The following is a 20,656-nucleotide window of genomic DNA, read 5'->3' on the forward strand; positions in this document are numbered from 1 at the left end:
CCGCCTCCTCTAGGGAGAAGAGAAAAGCAGACTCCGGTCGAGGATGTTGAGATGGTCGGCAGATGCAGAAGTAACAGCAGCACCACACATCAAGAGGCTTCACACACTGCTTTAATCATTTGCACGTGGAATATCAGATATACCACCAACTGATCAGATTGGCTTGGATAAGAAATATTCCTCTTTCTGGGACAACATCTTCACTCTGGTCTTTCAACTGAGCCTACAGGAACGCACACATCTAAACGGAAAGTCGCTTTTTGCTCTGGAAATCTGATGCGTAATGGTGATCTCCAGAGGGCTGTCTGAAAATTAATACGTTTTCATTTAAAATGCAGGTCATTCCGTTCGTTTCGGTAGTTTTTCTTTATATTTTAAATGCTGTTGCGGATACTAAACTCAAGTGTCCGGAGCGCTGTGATGTGAGTAGGTGTCCGAGCCCGAGCTGTCCGAGCGGGTATGTGCCGGACCGCTGTAACTGCTGTCTGGTGTGCGCGCACGGAGAGGGCGAGCCGTGCGGCCGCAAGGACGATCTGCCCTGCGGGGACGGTCTGGAGTGCAAGCACCCGTCCGGAAAGAGACTGTCCAAAGGGGTCTGTCAGTGTAGGTACAGCAGTAAAGTGTGTGGCAGTGACGGGAACACGTACGGTAACATCTGCCAGCTGAAGGCCGTGAGCAGGAAAGCGCTGCAGCAGGGTCTGCCCGCGGTCACCAATGCGCACAAAGGACCCTGTGAAAACAGTCAAGGTAAGTGATTTGTGTATAGCAAGATATTTAACATAAATCAAAACATGTAGGTATGCCTTTATTTGTGCCTTTATTTGTGCTGAAATGTAATCATTAAATTAAATGGGATTTAACTCTACCACAATGAAATACGTTTTTTCTACAAAATCGTAATAAACGAATGATAGTGGTAGCAAAAGTTAACCCAGGTACAGTTATTGTAAAAACGGTATTGTGGTACTTTTTGGTGAGAGAAATATGGGATGACATTAAGTTACCTCTTCATCAGCTTTTAGAATGCCAAACACTTACATCATGTAGCAAATACAAGCCTATACCCCACTCACAAACACACACACACACACACACACACACACACACACACACACACACACACACACGCACGCACGCACGCACGCGCGCACACACACATTCATTGACACAATGCAATCTCTAGCCGCTTACCCATCACAACTAAGTGCCTAACCCGAACCCTTACCCTTAACCTAATTATAACCTTTTCCCTAAAACCAAGTCTTGCCCCTCAAACAGGCCTTTAAAGGGGTCTCAGAAAGTGAGGACCGGCCAAAATGTCCTCACTTTACTCTCTTTGTCCTCACTCCAATGGTCTAAAACTCAAACTGGTCCTCACAAAGATAGTTGTACAAGTACACACACACACACACACACACACACACACACACACACACACACACACACACACACACACACACACACACACACACTTTAAGGATTTCACAGAAGAGCAGCTAATATCTCCTTCATCAACACCATGATGACTGAGTCCACTGTGTTTTCGAGTCTCGTAATTCCTGCATTCAGAAGATACTCCATTGAGCTCCTCTAGCGACCATCACATAGCACAACTCCACTGATAATCAGATGAGCCATCATGGGTGTTTTGACCAGTGGGACTGTGACCTCAAACTTGGCGTGCAAATGGCGGCTGCAGAGAAGTTCGGAAATAGTGCTCTGTAGACCAGGCATGATTTCCTCTGAGCTTCTCAGTGGAGGTTTGCCCTTTTGCTCTGATTTTGGATAAGACCTCAATACCAACCCCCTTTACTTTATCATTAAAAGGAAACATCAAACTGCTTCCAGATCAGCAGCAAAACGTTATCTCTATGCTGACAGGAAGAGGGAGGAGGCACCTATTAGAAATGGTGCCACCTCTCTGGAGACACATTGAATTAAAAGGCTACTGATAGGGTGAAATTATGTGTATGAAGACAGATGACCTGGTCAGCTTTTTAGGTCTGTTAACTCCATAAACACAACAAGAATTGAGCAAAACCAGGTTTAAAGGAGCCAAGCTGGAAACAATCATTCACCAGTTAGTTACTGTTGGCCCCTGCAATGCCACTAGCCACTATAGTATTTGGGGCAAGCAGCAAAACTGTAAGCAAAAGAACCCGCAGAAATGCCTATCTGAAGAGAAGCAAATCATTACAGCATTAAAAGTCACATAAATTATAGTCTGTCATTCTATACAATTTAGGCTACTAAGTCTAAATCCTCCGAATAAAACTATTCCCCTTGCAATCATTGCATTAAGAAACCCAGTTGCTCAGAATCAGATGCTGCCCAGATTGTGTGATCAGCTGCTCTTCTGATGTCTCGTCTCTTCACCATTTCAGACTGGAAAAAATGAATGAGGAAACCATTGAGACATTCATCTTTGGTTTGTGCCTGGCTGACTTTGGGTTGAGTGGCGTTTTTCAATATTATATGTAATCGTCTAAATGAATTTGCACACGTTGCCAGTGGAAGTTGACTTACTTGGCAGTTGTGAAATCTTAGAGGTCACGGCTCCGTGATGCAGCCATACTGGAATGTGCTTTTATATGGGGTGTTGCGTTTGATTAATGATTAGCAGTTGAGTGTAATTTTATTGAATGCTTCTTTTGGTTTCTCACAGCTTCAAAATGATAAATCTTAAATACTTTCATCCAGAAAGCCAGTAATAAAGCTTTATAAATATGTTATTTGGACAAAATAGCTTTACACATATATTAACCCACTACCATTAAAATGTTTGTGGGTCTGTAAGAATTCTTTTTTTTTAAAGAAATTATTATTTTATTCAGCAAGGATGTATTACATTAATCAAATATGACAGTGAAGTGATTTACAAATGATGCTACAAAATAATTAAATATTAAGTAGTACAACCTTTTTCTGAGGAAGCTTATGTCTGTTAAGGGATAAATAAATAAATAAATAAATAAATAAATAAATAAATAAATAAATAAATAAATAATAAAAAAAGATAATTGTGACTTTTTATATCACAATTCTGACCTTCTTTCCTATAGAGACAGCTTTTTTTCTATAGACCTTATGCGCCAGAGAAACGAGGGCGCCGCCATCTTTAGAATATTGTCTTTGAACTTCCGTTTTTGCTGTCCCTCTGTATATTTCTATGGCATTGCTGTCCAGGAGTAATAGCTTTTGAAGTGGATTTACTTAATGTAAAGTTAACGAAAGTTATCATGAGGACTGTAATGTTTAAAGCAGATGTCAGTCGACCGGGAAGATTTTAAAACGTTCATTTATAAACATGCAGAATCGCTGTGAAAATATCAGTCAAAAGACAACGAGCGCAGCGCTGAAAAGGGGCGGGGCTACATAAGGTCTATAGAGCTGGTAAGTCCCGCCCCTTCCGTAAAACCCCGCTGGACCTCTAGGTTGAAAAATCGTCAATGCAAGTGAATGGGAGAAAATAATTATTTTCTGGTCCCGTTTGAATTGTGCCATGAATGTGAACATGTTGTCTGTGAATTTTTTATTTAATTTTTCATGTTACGAGTTTGACAGTATATGGTATGATTCTTCGGCTAGCAGTTGTGGAAAAGATATAACGAGAAAGACTACATGTCGCCTATGTGACGTCACCCCATAAAGTTGACTTACCCTTGGTTTTCGCCAACCTCAAAGATTTTGTCCTCTCCCTGAAAGAAGGCGGTGAAGTGCACCAAAGACACAGTCATGTTTAGCGGGATCCGTGAGCTAGTGTCCGTGTGCGAATGGTGGTGACGTTTCAAACGCGTCGAAAGCAGCGAAGAGTTGTAGTCCACAAAGTGCTCTCACACAAAGTCTAACCGTATCAAACTTCTACCCGCTAAATTGTAGCATTCTTCACACGAAAGATTATATAAAAAATTCACAGACAACATATGTTCACATTCATGGCACAATTCAAACGGGACCAGAAAATAATTATTTTCTCCCATTCACTTGCATTGACGATTTTTCAACCTAGAGGTCCAGCGGGGTTAGCGGGACTTACCAGCTCTATAGCAATTGCGAGTTTATATCTCGCAATTCTGACTTTTTTGTGAATTATTGTGAGATGGAAAAGTGGCAATTACCTTTTTTTTTCTTTTTTTTTTAGTGGCAGAAACAAGCTTCCATAGATTTCAACAGAATATTAAAGTCGCCCTGTAGTAACCCCCCCCCCCCCCACACACACACACACACACACATACACACACATACACACATACACTTAAAACTCACTTTTGATAACCAAAATGACATTTAAAAATTATAAAACAGTAAAATATTTAAGTAAAAAAAAATGTATTACTGTTTTTTTTTTACTGTATTTTTTATCAAATAAATGCAGCCTTGGAGCATTTTGGGTCATTTTTCGTTATTGCTTATGTATTAAACACATTTCTGGGGCTTCCAACAACTCTTAATTACAGCCTAAACAAAACTTTAATTAAACATTAACTAATTAACAGAGACAGTGATCAAAGCTAAGTACAATGTCAGCGATAGCCATTAGGTGTGGTATTTAAAGTACTGAAGTACTAAACAAGGTTTTAAATAGTCTTGAGTCATTAATGACTTCAAATTTTAGGTTAGTAGGACAACAAGGGTGTGCACGCAAAGGAATGATGGTGGTGCCAACACGGCCAAGAGGAAACAGCAGTCAAGCGAAAAACCATCCTGATGTTGGCAGAAAATAACATGCCCTAATTACTGTATCTTTACACACTGAACACACTTCACTGCACACCCAACACAACTCAAGCATGCATGAGGATAAAACCCACCTAGTGATTTTAGACCTAATTATAGAGGAACATTTCCTGTGTTTGAAAAGACTTTCTCCAACTATCATCACACAACTATCATCAACATATACCATATTAATCTGCAGGAAAGTATTTTAACACTCTTACCTGCTAATCATGGCCTCTTGAGCCGGAACAGGCTATTTGGGACTATAAAAAGACAGTAGCTGCATTATAAAATAAAACTTATGGTGCTGGTTTTTGACCATAGTGGGATTATTAACATGAGTAATTCTTTCTGCTAGTATAGGTCCCACACACCCCAACAGCCCGAGGTACAAATTCAACTTCATTGCTGACGTGGTGGAGAAGATCGCCCCTGCTGTGGTGCACATTGAGCTGTTCCTAAAGTAAGCCCGAACACTTGCAAACACTTTCATGGTGTGGCAGCCATCTGTAGAGTGCTTTAAATCTGTGGGGAAGTGAGGAAGGTTTTTGGCAAACACAGCTGTGTGAGAGTCATTGCTGTCTGTAGTTTAAGCTCAACATATGCACTACTAAGGCTATTCTTTTGTGAATGATGACAAAGAGTGTGGCGTGGAGAAATTGGGTAAACAAATGTTTTATATAGACCCATATTTTTATATTATCTTGCCTATTCATTTATAGATTTTTTTTTTTTTTGTAGTGATTAATGTTTTAAAATGCAATAAACCCTTGTGGAAAAGAAGTGTATTTCATTGCATTGGATGTGCACTTGTAGTGTACTTCAAAGATTAAAAGCATATTTACATTTTTTTTTACTTTCAGATAATATAATATTAACTCTTTCCCTGCCATTGACAGAAATTTCTGTCATTTAAGACACAACGCTTCCATGACATTGATCCAGGTTTATCACTGTTATACGGTAGATACTGCAGATAAAAGCATTATGTTAAATAACACAATCATCAACATTAAACAGCATATAAAACTGCCTTAAGTTATTGAATGAAATATCGACCGAGGAAGAGGTAGGACTGTGCAAGCTTTGTGTTGATGGACGCGATCTACTCAACATGTAAAGTACTTGATTACCAATGTGATGTACATGATGTAGTGTGTATTTCAATATTACATTTAAAGTTATTATATTTCAAATGTTATACAACTTCATCATTCCAAATGTGTAATTACAAATATATGTTAATACATGACACAAGTTACAACAGAAATGACATATTTTAGTACATGCTTGTCAGTCCAGTACATTTTGCAGTACACTTTAACCATATTTCAAAAAGTAATTATGAAATGACATATAAAGATGTACTTAAGTCAGTAAGTGGGTTGGAAAAAGCACTCTTAAGTTCAGCTAACTGCATTTATTATAAATTAAATTTATAATACATTTTCATTTAACTGCGATTAACATGCACTTACGTTTCTAAAAATGTATATTCATAAATTATTTCTTTAATGAGTAGTACGAGTAGTTAAAAGTATGCGAAACTGTACTTCTTTTGGAACAAATCAAAACCAAATTTAATAGCAAAGACCAAAAAAAACTTAATTGGAGTTTTACATACATTTTTGAATCACTCTGAATGTCCAGTGCAAAGTGTTTGGAACTAAATAGTGTGAATTTTTGTCCGATGCCTTTATATGTTCACTTCTGCCCCCTAGCCACCCCCTCTTTGGTCGGACGGTTCCTCTATCCAGTGGTTCTGGTTTTGTAATGTCAGAGACTGGGTTGATCGTGACTAATGCTCATGTGGTGTCCAGCACCACAGCTGTTTCGGGTCATCAGCGACTCAAAGTACAGATGCGTGATGGAGATGTGCATGAGGCCACTATCAAGGACATCGACAAGAAGTCTGACATTGCCACTATCAAAATTAACACACAGGTAAGACAAAACTTCAGACTGTTTTTATTGCACTCAATGAGCAATCTTTATCATACAGAAGTCAAAGTGTGTTTAATCACTACTTCCTACAACCCCTTTGGCAGAAAAAGTTGCCTGTTTTATTGCTGGGTCACTCTGCAGACCTGCGCCCGGGTGAGTTTGTGGTTGCTATCGGCAGCCCGTTTGCCCTGCAGAACACAGTGACCACAGGAATTGTCAGCACCGCACAGAGAGATGGAAAAGAACTGGGTCTCCATGACTCAGACATGGACTACATCCAGACTGATGCCATCATCAACGTAAGACACATAATAACCAGAATGATGCATGTTAAGAGTCTTACTGGGTGTTGCATAAGAAGTCTAGACAACTTCTGAAATTAATTTCTAAAATCACTTTGCATACAAGTAATGCTTACTAGTTATTAGTAATTGGTCCATATTATGGAAATGATGATTAGAGCTGTGTTAAATATTTTGAACATAACTTCAAGTATGGAGCAAAAATATAAATTGTGAAAAAAACAAACTTTAAAACAGAAAACCATCTTTAATCTATTAAAGTCACTTGTCACAATAACACTGTTATTTATTCTGCTGAACACAAAGGAAGATATTTTGAAGAATGTTGGTAACCACACAGTTGATGGACCCCATTGACTTCCATAGTAAGTCATGGGGTTCGTTTTTCATTAGTTTGCATTTTGGATTTATATTTTTGTCCAAAGCCTGAATATTTATATATTCAGTACTTTTGGCATATATCTAACCCCATAGATAAGGTATTTAAAATAGTTTGAGCACCAATAATTAACATAGATTATTATTTCATTTGAACTTCTGAAAGTAGGTTCTCATCAAATTTTGGAGTGATTTTAAAGTGGAAGTCAGATTTTTACTTTATTTTATGTTTCGGATTTATATTTTTGTTCAATACTTGAACATTTATGATCAGTGATTTTGGCACAAACCTAATCCCATATAGATACGGTATGTGTATAATTGTTTGAAGACCAAGAATTAACTTTTTTTCTTCTGTTTTCAGTATGGGAACTCAGGTGGACCACTCGTTAATTTGGTAATTATTTCATACTGTGATATTCTGTCAATGTTTAATCTCCCCCCTGTTTTCTTGTGGTATCTTGTGGAGCACAAAAGATGATTTTTTAAAAAGAATATCCACTCTTTTCAATACAATTGTAATATTTCAGTCTGTACCTCAATAATTCACCTTTTGTGTCCCACAGAAGCAAAGACATGGCATGGAGTTTGAGTCAAATATGATGTAGCATTTTCATTTTTAGGTCTCCTTTTAATACTCAAACACACTGATCTAGTATTTATTTTTTCTTCTTGATTTGTCTTCTCTAAGGATGGAGAGGTGATAGGAATCAACACCCTCAAGGTAGCTGCAGGAATCTCATTTGCCATTCCCTCAGACAGGATTACTCAATTCTTAAATGATTCATTGGGAAAGCAAAACAAAGGTACATGGGGCAGCTTTTGAACAAGGGAATTGGAAGGGGAGGTCAGAGTATGAATGATCTGATATTAAAACATGTTTTATTTTTGAGAACCATTCTTGCTGGACTAAATGTGTTAAAACTTTTACATATTGTTTCAGAGACAAGATCAGTGAAGAAGCGTTTCATTGGAATCCGAATGCTCACCATCACAGAAGCGTGAGTGAACGCATGTAAATGAACACCGCTTTGCTGTTTAGTCGTGTGTGTGTGTGTGTGTGTGTGAGGCATTCTGTCTGTCTCCTCCAGTCTCGTGGAAGAGCTGAAGCAGCAGAATCCAGATTTCCCTGATGTCAGCAGTGGGATCTACGTCCATGAGGTGGTTCCTCACTCCCCTGCTCAGAAGTAAGTATCAGCCAAACCAGATTATCTGTGGTCTTTCATTTGTGGTTGTGCTTCAGAACTCCCAGCCAAGAAGTTTGATCTCTGCCTGTGCTCTGTGGATGACAACATTTTGAAGACTAAAATCAAAAAGAAATGTCAGATACATGTTTATGCAATAAATCCACAGAAGCGATTATCATTATCATTTCTATACATATTCTAAAATTATGATAAGCTTTGAAGAAGACATAAGAATGTTGAATAAATTCCTCCAAACATGACACTGTTATTCAATCTATTGCACGACCCTCTGAGATATTTCCTAATATCTGCCGTCATCCATGGCGACACTGTAGCCTATTTCAGACACCGTATCACACTGCATACTTCCTCGCTCTCCTTTCATAAAAAAGCAATTGGCTCCATCTTGCAGCTCAGTTAAAGATTGTAGTGAAAATGATTTAAAGCTGCCAACAAGTGACAAATGGAGAGTTGTAAGGGAGCTGTGTGTAGTTTCAACCATTTGTGTATGAAGAATTTTTTTGGTGCTTTAAAATATTTAAACTTTTGTGGCAAGAATGTATGCAGTGGCCCGACCCAATGTTATGTATTCAGACCCAGTTTATATTTAGTGTCTTTCACTGCTATGTAATCACATTTAGATAGATGTTTTTATATTGTGCTTATATTTGAAAAAGATGGTTACACTTTATTTGAAGGTGTCTGTGCTACAGTGTAATTATACATTTAAGTACTGAGTAATGTTAATTGACAACATGTACCTACTATGGGTCAGAGTTACGATAAGGGTTTGAACACAATGGGCCCTATCATACATACGGCGCAATGCAGCACCAGGTGCGACGCAAGTGTTTTTTGCTAGTTTCAGCCCGACGCAGTTTTCATTTTCACGTCCTGCTTGTTTCATGTTGTTTAAATAGCAAATGCAGTTGCACCTATTTGTGCGCCCATGGGCGTGCTGGTCTGAAAACGAGGTGTGTTCTGGCGTATTGTTGGCGTGTTGCTATTTTGAGACAACTGAACTGCGAACCAACTGAAACCTGGTCTAAAGTCAATGGCGGAATATTTTTTTCTTATTTAAAGAGTGCGTTAGTAATGCGCCTAAAGGTGGGTCCACAACGTGCGTACACTCTGCTTATTACACACACAGGGACGCGCAGCAACACACAAACTAGCCAAATATTAAAAATAAAAGGATTACAATGTAAAAGATTAATATTGTGTACATAAAGATATGGTGGAATCCGGCTTGTCCCGTAGATGGTCTGCTTGCGCACTTTAACCTTGCGCACGAGCAGATCCGTTTTCTCTCTGGAGAAGCGTTCAGTCTTTCCACTTGCAGATTCCGCCATGTAAATAGCGAATCCGCCATGGCGTGAGCACAACTGGCTTTTAAAGGGAATGGGAGTTAGAGACTCTGATTGGTTTATTGCACGTTACGCCGAAAACACCCCCTTTACTCATTAAGAGAATAGGGACAACCCTTTCAGACCATGCGCCGGGTGCGTCGACCATTTTTCCCATCATTAAACTAGCAAAAGTGGATTCAGACACGCCCTAAGTGCACTTGCACCGTGCGCTTTAGACCATGCACTTCGATCGTTAAAATAGGGCCAAATAAGTACATAGTACTTAACAATAAAAAATTTTTTGGACGTAAGTGCATAGTAGTTAAAGACACCTTAAATAAAATGTGACCCCTATTTTGTAAAATTCCTGAATGAATTATTTGACAATTATTACATAATTATTTACATTGATTAGCCCTATAAAACCCACTATACATTTTTTTTAAACATATTGGGCAGTCTTTTGTGTTGCGTGTGAATATATATTAATTATTTGTTTGATTTTCTAACATATGAATAAGCTGCTTTACAACCAATCTAAAAGTTCTATACGAAAGCCAATTGATAGAGGAAACTTTGGCCAGTTGTTTTATACATTATAATTATTACACACCGATCCAAGACTTGGGTTGAAGATCCAAATGCAACTTTTTTGGGACAATCCAGAATCGTAATCCATATAACGAGCAAAGTTTCAAAATCAAGGCAAACGTAAGCAACGTGTCAGAAAACACAGGCAAAAAGTGTCATCCACAGGCAGAGAATCAAAAAACCAAGACACAGGAAACCAGGATAATGCTCATAAATGCAGTGTAACAACATACAAGACTTCGCAAAGAATGAGTAAAAACACAGAGCTGAAATAGGCAGGCATTAACAATATAATGAGACACAGGTGGAAGTAAACAAACATAATGAGTCCAGGCAATGGTTTATGGGAATTGAAGTCCATGATGGGAAAGCAAGGGAGTCAGGAGAATGTAACAGTGTGTGACGGATGTAACAGTAATGGACTTCTTTAAACTCTGGCTCTAAGATAAAATACAATTCAATATATTAAAGTCCCCCTGTTGTCAATAATTGTATCCCTTAAAACTCATCTTTTATCATCAAAATGACATATTTAAAAGTTTTTTTTCCTTGATTTTTTCTCTCCATGCCTTAAAATAGCTTGATTGTAACTACACCTTTGCCTCATTTAGTACACGCAGTTCTATGAATATGCAAATTATCCCCGCCTCCACTCACTCACACCAGCTCAGAGATCCACTCGTTGATGATCACACGTTGATGTGACTGGTTGATGTGATTGGTTACACTTACAAGGTAGTTTGTGACGTCAGAAACACCAGCGATTTCAAACCGCGATTTTGAGACTGACTTATGAATTTGCACATGGTTTGTCTTAAAGCATATTAAAAACACCACACAGACATAAACAACATTAAAAGCTTTATTTTCACCACAGGGGGACTTTAAATCATTTTAACTAAAATCAATATTTCATATTTACGTATATTTTCATATTGACCTGATCACAACTGCCACTGTTTATTTTGTGATAATGACCGACTGCTGTATGATACCGTAGGATATAACTGACAATTGTATAATTTGTCCAAACGTATTTCAGAGGGGGGATCAGAGACGGTGACATCATCGTTAAGTTAAATGGAGAGCCACTGATGACCACCAGCGAACTGAAGGAAGCGCTCAATCAAGACACGACTCTATTGCTGGAGGTGCGCAGAGGCAACGATGACCTGCTCTTCAACATTGAGCCTGACATCATCATGCAGTGATGTCATCAGTTCTCAGAATGTGAAGCATCAAACTTTCATCATGTCAGTCATGCGCTGTCATGGCCAGAGGAATGTCTAACCATCCTTCTACGAAACACCAAGGACCTCTTAGCTGAGAGGAATCTAACCCTGAGCTTTCGCAATCTCAGTCAAGTCTGCCAAGAGATTTTATATGAAAAGCATTTCATAACAGCACGCTCTCTTTGAAGCAGGTTTGAAGTGGAGAATGATTTAGTTCAAATTTGAAAGCTTGCAGTACTGTATTTTGTAGAAGAAGACAATGCTGGTGATATTTTTGAAGTTTTGTACCAGAAACAGCCAAAAGCCAAAAATGTAATATTAGAATATTTAATAAACAATATAAATGTACATAAATAACCACATAATCATACATAATTAATAATAAATAAATGATAATAATGAATAAATAAACATAAATACTAATAAATGACATTAATGTTTTCTTATAAATATTAGTGTTATATTTTTAAATCTTATAGATGTGGTTTATCTTAATAATTCTTAAAATGTAATTCATTGCTGAAACTTCATTGTAGCACCAGTGGCGAGAATCAATTGCTGTGCAAGTTTTTTTTTTTTTTTTTCTTATATGACTGTCATGAAGAATTACATTTTTATATGGTCATCTTGTCCAATCAAATGTTGTGTGCTAGAGATCACAGTGAGATTTGTTCATGTAATCTGTTTAACAGTCTGTATATGCTCTATTCATGTCCCATGTTTGTCTAAAATGTCTACAGCATGTCATATGACTTGATTACCATGCTTTTAAATATGCTCTTATTTTTTGGTTCTCTTCAGCTGGATCTATGAACGTTGGACCTATGAAATAAAACTTTCTCAGAAAATAATCACTTGGCAAATTGGTGGATGATAAAGTAGTCTATGTGCTGGATTTCGAAAGAGCAGTCATATGAAAGTAATGTAAAGAAGACCCTAAATCATATTATTTGAGATAGATACTATAAAAAAAGGGAAAGTCTGTCAGGTTGACTGATTCCTGATGTTTGGGTTGGAAATTCCAGAATACCCTTCAGAACTTTCCAGTACACAAAGCTTTTTCTCCAGTTCTCACAGTCAGGACAGGACCTGCGGATCACAAAATCCAGACATGACACGACTGCATATTTCAAGCTGTTGAGTTTACAGCTTTACCTTATTCATTAACGTAGGCTAGGGCTGTCACGATGTTAGATTTTTCACACCACGGTTATTGTGGCCAAAATAATTCACGATATCGATATATCGCGATATCTATAGAATCTATGGATGGTACTCAATCTATGGCAAATTTTTGTGAAGGAAGACAAGCATGTGAAGTTTATCTGGTTTCAAACTGAAGCCAAACACTGTCTGAAGGTTTCCTGAAGAACTGAAAAGCTCTTAAACCTGTTGTTGCACTGGCGCCAATAAAGTCATGTAGATAGCAGATTTGAATAAAAAAATCAAGTGCAAATACAAATACAAAAATAAGATGAGTAAAGAAAACGGGGTTCTTAATTTTAATAATCACCCTTTATTAAATATATGAACACAGAAACCCCCTGTTAACAGTTAATGTCACGTTTCCCATTCCATGATGACTAGTAAAATAATATCCGCGTCGCCTCTATGACAACTCCAGGTATTGCACACCGGACACGCACTTTCTCAGTTTATGGCCAGCAATATCATTATGTTTAAGGACATTATGGAATTGAGATAATGTCTGTACTATGTTATGATTATACTGTACAATTAAATACAATAGTTGCTGAGTCTGTGATCTGAACACTTTTTTCTGCGCTCTGTGTCGCGGCAGGATTTTGAACAAGGTCCTGAGCCGTTGCTGGGCGCCGCGGACAGACGCCGAATAGAACCGCGCTGTGCTTCTCGTCCGGTGTGTGTACACTCATACAGAATGTGTTCGAGTTTTTAAAGACGTGGCGCTGCGCTTCTCGTCCGGTGTGCGACCACCTCTAAGGTGCTGTTTTCTTTGAAGCCGAAGAACTCTGTTGTTAATACTGGCGAGCTCAGCTTACTTTTTTCGGGTGTGGACAGAGTGTTTCACTCTAGCTGCGCGGGCGCGGACGAGCGCTGCGTCTAGAAAACGCCAATATCGCCAATACCGGTATATTGTATTGCTCTAAATTAACACGATGTCGATATTTCATGCTTTGAATATCACGATTATCGTCAATACCGGTATATTGCGACACCCCTAACGTAGGCCAGTCTCTTTGAAGAACACCGTTAAGATCTGCACATTTAACAACATCTTATGCTATTAAGATATAAGGTGCATCCCAATTCATGTAGCCTACTTGTAAGCCTCGCGCTCGATCGGCCCAAAACCGGCATCCGACCAGCACGGAAGGTCTCTACGTGTTACTGTCCTTTTCTCGAGGCAAAGTATTTTTTGATTAAATGCAGTACATTTGAATATTATGTATTCTCTCGTTATTTCGTCTGACTCCATAAATGAAAAGGTTTTAATGATATCTGTGCATCATTAAATGTGAGCGAATGTTAGACTATTCCTTTTAACTCTTTAATGAAAATAATGCCAAAGTCGGTTAGAATAATCAAATGTAACAGTTTATTATGTCAAGTAAATCAAACATCAAATGCTCTGGAATAAAGAGAAGAGATGCGAACCCAACATTAAAATACATGATGCTGAATTCCTTGAGGTCCTTCAACATCATGGGCTCATCTGAGTAACAGAAGGCCCGAATCCCCTGCTGCATTTCATTATATAGCCAGAACCTTTCACATGGAAACATCTGAATTTGCATTCAGAGTTGACACCTCTGGGTGTAGGGAGAACATTTGTCTAGAGACCAACCCCTCCTTGTGTGTCAGTTATCCCTAAACTCTTAAAAACCTTATTACCTTTTGTTTTACTTATTTGGGAATGAGACATTTGTACCAGTCGCAATGAGACATTTCAAATGATACTAAATATGTATAATACTCTATGTTAATCATTCACATTAAACCATATGGGGGAGGATCTTCGCATGGGGGAGAAGGAGGGGGGGATGAGGGAAAGAGATGTAGATTAGGATGACTCTGATGTGAGACTTTCGTCTCAATAGTGCACGAGGGGGAGTTCAAATGTTAATTTCCAGAGAAGTCCTTTGTCCTCTCAGGGTCTGGTCGCTCTTCAACCAGACTGTCCGGCATCTCCTAATTTCTCAATTCTTACATACTTATGCATTATTATATGACATTTTGTAGTTGTGTGTTCACAACAAGAAAAAGTGCACTTCAAATACCCTGATTATTTAACCGAAAAATAATTGAACCGAAAAAAAAAAGCAAGTGTGGAATGTTGGACATTTCATGCAATCAACAGTCGCAGCTTTCCTTAAGTAAGCAGTAACACAACTATAGACTTGTGAGCTGATTATTATTGTTGACTATTCACCTTATTCCGCCCTGCCCACTTTTAATACTTCGCGCTTCCACATTTTGTCATGGCCAGGACTCCCTGGGAGAAGAGTTACTGTAACTCAATGGGACTTTTCCTGGTAAAATAAAGGTAAAATAAAATTTTGTTCTCCGACTTCCCGCTAAACTGACACGGCACATCCGGTAGCTAATTCAGTAGTTAGAAGATTGTTTATAGCTAGCCAAAACTTTAGCGAAATGACAAATAACGTTAATACCGTAAATGTTTTAAATTGGGAGCACGGAGAAAACTTCGTACGAAGATCAGATGGTCTCATATTGTTCCATCCATCGTCATTGTTAACGTGGGTAGATGATATGAAGAAGTGGCCAGAGGTAACCTATGGGGACATATTTAACTAACGATACTCAGCCTGTCAGAAGGAGTTGATGGAGCAGCAATGAAAAATTATAAAAGTACTGATGCCTATCAATATCTACATAGTGGGAAAGTGGGTCGTGTACTCTTACACAGTGAAGGTGATTTCGTCTTTTTAAAAGCAAATGTGCACCCCAGCCAGTCGAGCAGTCCAAACCACTCTGCATGGGTGCTAGTTAGTAACCAGGGATCAGTGCAGACTACAGGATGTTCGTGCATCGCTGGTTTTGGAAGGTCCTGTAGCCACACAGCCTCTATATTATGGAAGGCTTTCACACACAATATTAGTATTTATTATTCATGATAATATCTTGCAACGTTCGTGTTGTTAACATAAGTATGTTATAAATGTATATATTTAAAGGTCCCATTGCATGGATTATTTTATTATTTTAGAATGTTTCCTGGGGTGCCCTTATAATGTTAGTATGTTTTTTAGATCAAAAGTTGTTATAATTTAGAAATAAAAGGCATATTTCCTTGCCTGATTTTATCCTCTGATTTGAATGCTCTGTTTGAAGGGGCGTGTCTGTGTGAGACTTCAGTGTAAACGCCCACTGCTGTGATTGGCTGACATGCTTGCATATGAAATATCTAGTATTACATGTGGAACTCTCTCGAAAACTTTTACTATTACAGCTATTATATGTTTTTACTATTATAGCTATCGGGATTAACGAATCGTGAGAAGTTTTTTAAGTATTTAGATCTATTCCCATCACATAAAAGGTTGCAGTGATGAGCATTGAGCAGATGACAGCCTGTTGAAGCTTTTTTTCTTAAAGCGTCACTACATTCAGGTTTCCACACTCCCAAAATGCTCACCAACGTATACGTCGCTCTCGTAGCCCTCACTACTGAATAGCTGACCGCAGCCAAAGTCTATCAGCTTGAGGTCTAACGAATTTCTCTTCAACAGGAAATTCTGCGCTTGAATGTCATTATGAAAAACGCCATGCTCGATGCAGTGTTGTACTGCCAGCACAGCCTGTCGCATGAAGACCCGTGCTACTGTTTCACACGCTTCAGGATTACGACGAGTGATGAAGTCCAGCAAGCTCTTGCAGGGTTCGAGGAACTCCATGATGAGACTGAATTTGCAAGGGTGTTCAAACCACTCGTATAGTTGTATGACGTAGGGGCTTATGGGTTCTCGCCTCATCATTAGCAGCAGCGCCACTTCTGTAATGAGATGTTCAGGATGTCCAGGCTAGAGAAAAGCAGTAGACAGAAGGTTAGCTTGGTAAAAATATGACAAAAACATATCATTTTTAAACATACTTTTCTTTGATCTTTTTAGATACGTTCAAAAGAGCCTCCAAAGAGCTCAACGTTTTTTCTTTTGAGCCTTTAGGCTTATTTGTCAATCACATTTACACCTAGTGCTTCCTATTTAGGTGTATTAACTACAGCAATCTGCACGTAAACAACTAAATACATATTCAGGTTTTGGCCAACCTACAAAACAGTTTCAGTAACAGTATTCAAGCACCTGACCTTGCACTAAGTATTAAACCATCTGTAAATTGGTTTGAATATGTTTTGATGCATGCAAAAGCAAAATGTTTGTACAGTTCGGGAAGATTTACCTTTTTGCCATCAAATTTGCGTGTTCCCCTGGACACACTGCCAAACGCTCCACATCCAATCATCTCTCCCGCTTTATAGAGAGACTCAAAGGACTCTTTGAGTAAAAAAATGTTACAAATCCAAAGTAATGGAAATATTTCCAAGCTACCCACCTGACTTCTGCTAAATGCCTGCATAAATGTCCCAAAATCATATTTCACAATATTAATAGTCCTTTTATTTCACAATTTTTATTTATCACATAAGCGACTCGGCACGACGGCCATTTTGACAATTTTGTGAGTATTTGACAATTCAAGTGCAATAAGTCAGAAATATAATTCTATTGGGGAGGGACTGCTGTCTGAGAATCGTCTTTCTGTGCGCGTGTTTCTGGTGTGTGTATAAATAAAGTTTTTTGATAAAGTTAAGCAATCGTTATTTCTAAATGTTCCCTGAATGTTCATAACGTCCAGTTTTTTCAATGTTTCAAAAATGTTTTTTCTTGGTCAAAGGAACATTATATTTTATAATTTTGCATTATGGGAACGTTACTTTTGAATGTTCTCTTAATGCTCTGAAAATGTTCCAATTAAAATATATAAAAAATAAAAAAAATAAAAAATCAGAAAGAAAATTTCAGCAAAATTCAGCTGAGTGACAGTAAATGTGACCGGACATTAACATGCTAAAAACTTGAAGCAGTTATACATAAAATAGCAAAATCTCTATCTGTACACTTTACACTACCCAGCCTTATTTCAGTCTCACCTGCAATGGTTTAATAATAACCAATACTCAATGTCAGTGGTCAATTATAAATTGTTATACATAACTTTAGTTACTCAAATTGAAAAGTTGATTTCATATGCAAGGAATCAAATACATGTGATCACAGAGCTGGGAAAATTGGGGGATCAAATTTACCTTGCACAAGTTTCTTCACATTAATTTACTCAATAATTGTACAACAATATCATACCATAACATACCATTTACGAATAAAAAACGTAAAAGCTCTCACCTCCTCTTCCCCCCATGTGACCCATGGACATCCTCCAATCTGCAATAAAAACAATACAAAAAAAACAACTCTCCTCAGAAATACTAAAAAATGAACAAAATAATAAACAATTTTTTTTATAAAACACCAAACTCCTCCTAACGTAAGAAAATAACAATTAAATAGAAGTGTCCACAAAAACAGTATGAACTCTTTAAAAAATAAAAATATGTAAAGGATATATGCGCTGATCTTCTTCTAGAATAAAAGTCTCTTCTCAGCTTCAGCTTCACAAGATTTGCATAGAAAATACTTGGCAAAAGTCTCTGAATTGTTCGCCTCGTCACTCAACCAACTCAGAAAGCGATCAGTTCGAGTGTATACTTATGCAGTCAAAATTCATAAAGAGAGTTTGAAGACAAAGTTAACTGTACAGTAATTCATTATCAGTAGTTGTGTAGAAACCCAAAAGCCAGAAGCACATTTGCATTAACAGTGTATTTAGAAAAAAGCAAATTGATTTAGCTAAGATGCAAAATGGCTGCCACCACTGTCTGCTGTAATTTTTCAAGAACAACCTACAATTTTGTTTTCTGAGATGAGGGGCTTTAGAAAATAGCTCTTTAAATAGAAAGCTTGTCATGTTGCAGATGTGCAGTCTGTCTAAAAAAAAAGAAGTTTTTTCTTGACCTTTTGACATATACGAAGTCTTTGTCCCATTAAAACTTTATGCAAGTTTTATAGCTTAAAACATTCTCCTCAGAACAAAGTTAAAAAAATGGCTCGTTTGGATATTCTGGGATTTGTGATGTCATATGGGGAAATACATTTGCATATGACTGCCTCTAGAACAAAACACCAACGAATCATTGTATAACCTCACACCATTGGCCACGCCCACTGACACTCAAGTCATACAGCTGACACCTGTCTACACCAGACACAAGCGTCACAGTATACAGCATTTCTGACATATACTCCATGTGCTTGAGCTGCTCCTAACAAAACAGGACAAATGGAGTTTGCATCTCTGTACAGCCTTCAGAAGGACACCAGTGTCAGGAACAAGTGGTGGTTGTTTTTTTTAATGGTGTTTTGAATCGGTTCAGAGGATTGTATGTTTGTTCAGAGCATTTGACTGCAGATTGTTTTGTAAAAGAGGCACAGTGTAATGGAGAGTTTGCAAAGAAACTTTTGGGCAGCCAACTGCATTTGATCTGACATCACCAACATCGCAAAGCGCAAGTAAACAGGTTCATAATGCTTCGTAAATGAGGGTTTTATAGATAATCATTTCAAAGCACTTACTCACATGTAATAGTGTGGACTATAGTTTGGACTACTTCATATGCAATGATGTCAGCCAATCATAACAGTGGCCATTTACTGAGTGACAAGCCTGAAGGGAGCCGCCCCTTAAATTTCCCCTGTAGTCAATCATTTTATCCCTTAAAACTCACATATTACTCACACTAACATATATATTTAAATTCCTTGAAAAAAAAGATTTGTCATGCCTTAAAATAGCTTGAATGTAACTCTACAACCTCGCCTCATTTATTATATGCGGTTCATTTATGAATATGCAAATTAGCACTGCCTCCACTCACTCACAACAGCTCTGAGATCCATTTGTTGATGATCACACATTGACGTGATTGGTTAGCCTACAAAGTATTTTGTAATGTCAGAAACACCAGCAATTTTTTGAGACTGTCTTTGGTTCGCTGCAGTTTTAATGAGAAAATAATCAGCAATGGTGTTGACTTATGAATTTGCACATGGTTTGTCTTAAAGCATATTAAAAACACCACATAGACATATAGCCTAAACAACATTAAATGCTTGATTTTCACCACAGAGGGACTTTAAAACTGATCATTTTAGACAGAGGGCCAAAATGAGGGTTGAAAATTATTTTTGCAAACATGACAGCAAAAAAAAAAGATATGTTTACATTTTTAAATATTTAAAAAAATACATGTCATGATGCCCTTTAACATTGTTTTCCTCAGAAATGTAACATCTTATCCGATTTCTCTCTGCGCAGTTGTCAAACATGCTGATTTAAAATTGTCATTTGTGCTGAAGCCCAGCGTTTAGGCCAAACCACATGTGACCATGGAGGAAATCAGAATTGAGTCTTTCAAGAGTTAGGATAAATAGAAACTTGACATTGGGTCACCAGATGACTAGCTCTGTTTGGGTTTAGCATATTAGCATGGTGTTGTGGCTAAAGTGCTATGCCAACACACCCAAGTGGTTCAACTTGGAACGGATCTTACTGTCTACAGGCTGGGTAAATAAAGACATGGCACGAAAAAATAAATTAAACAAAGATGTGTTACACAGGGTGTGTCCTGTAATAATAATAATCGTTGCAGCTAATTGCTAATTATAGCTCCTAAAGTGCATGCCAGCCATTGGTTTCCACACAAAAATCATGTCTAAACATGTTGGTCTGAGACCAAAACTAATTATATCTTTATATCTTTCTATTTATAAGGGAGATTGCCTTTCAGCCATTAGGACTACTCAAAGTACTGTGGTGGTACAGTAATGCATCAG

At 37.9% G+C, this 20,656-nt stretch overlaps 1 protein-coding gene across 1 annotated transcript; it reads left to right on the forward strand.

Moving 5' to 3' along the window:
* Positions 1-48: 48 nt before the first annotated feature.
* On the forward strand, positions 49-12,546 carry htra3b (HtrA serine peptidase 3b). The gene is made up of 9 exons (XM_084405136.1): positions 49-747; positions 5,083-5,182; positions 6,441-6,663; positions 6,768-6,962; positions 7,708-7,740; positions 8,035-8,149; positions 8,287-8,344; positions 8,435-8,530; positions 11,513-12,546. Exons 1-9 carry the CDS (start codon positions 333-335, stop codon positions 11,679-11,681), a joined length of 1,404 nt encoding a protein of 467 aa, XP_084261262.1. The 5' UTR covers positions 49-332; the 3' UTR covers positions 11,682-12,546.
* The last annotated feature ends 8,110 nt before the right edge of the window (positions 12,547-20,656 follow it).

Source organism: Rutilus rutilus (genome assembly GCF_951802725.1).
Source record: "Rutilus rutilus genome assembly, chromosome: 3".
In the NCBI taxonomy this organism is placed as follows: Eukaryota; Metazoa; Chordata; class Actinopteri; order Cypriniformes; family Leuciscidae; genus Rutilus; species Rutilus rutilus.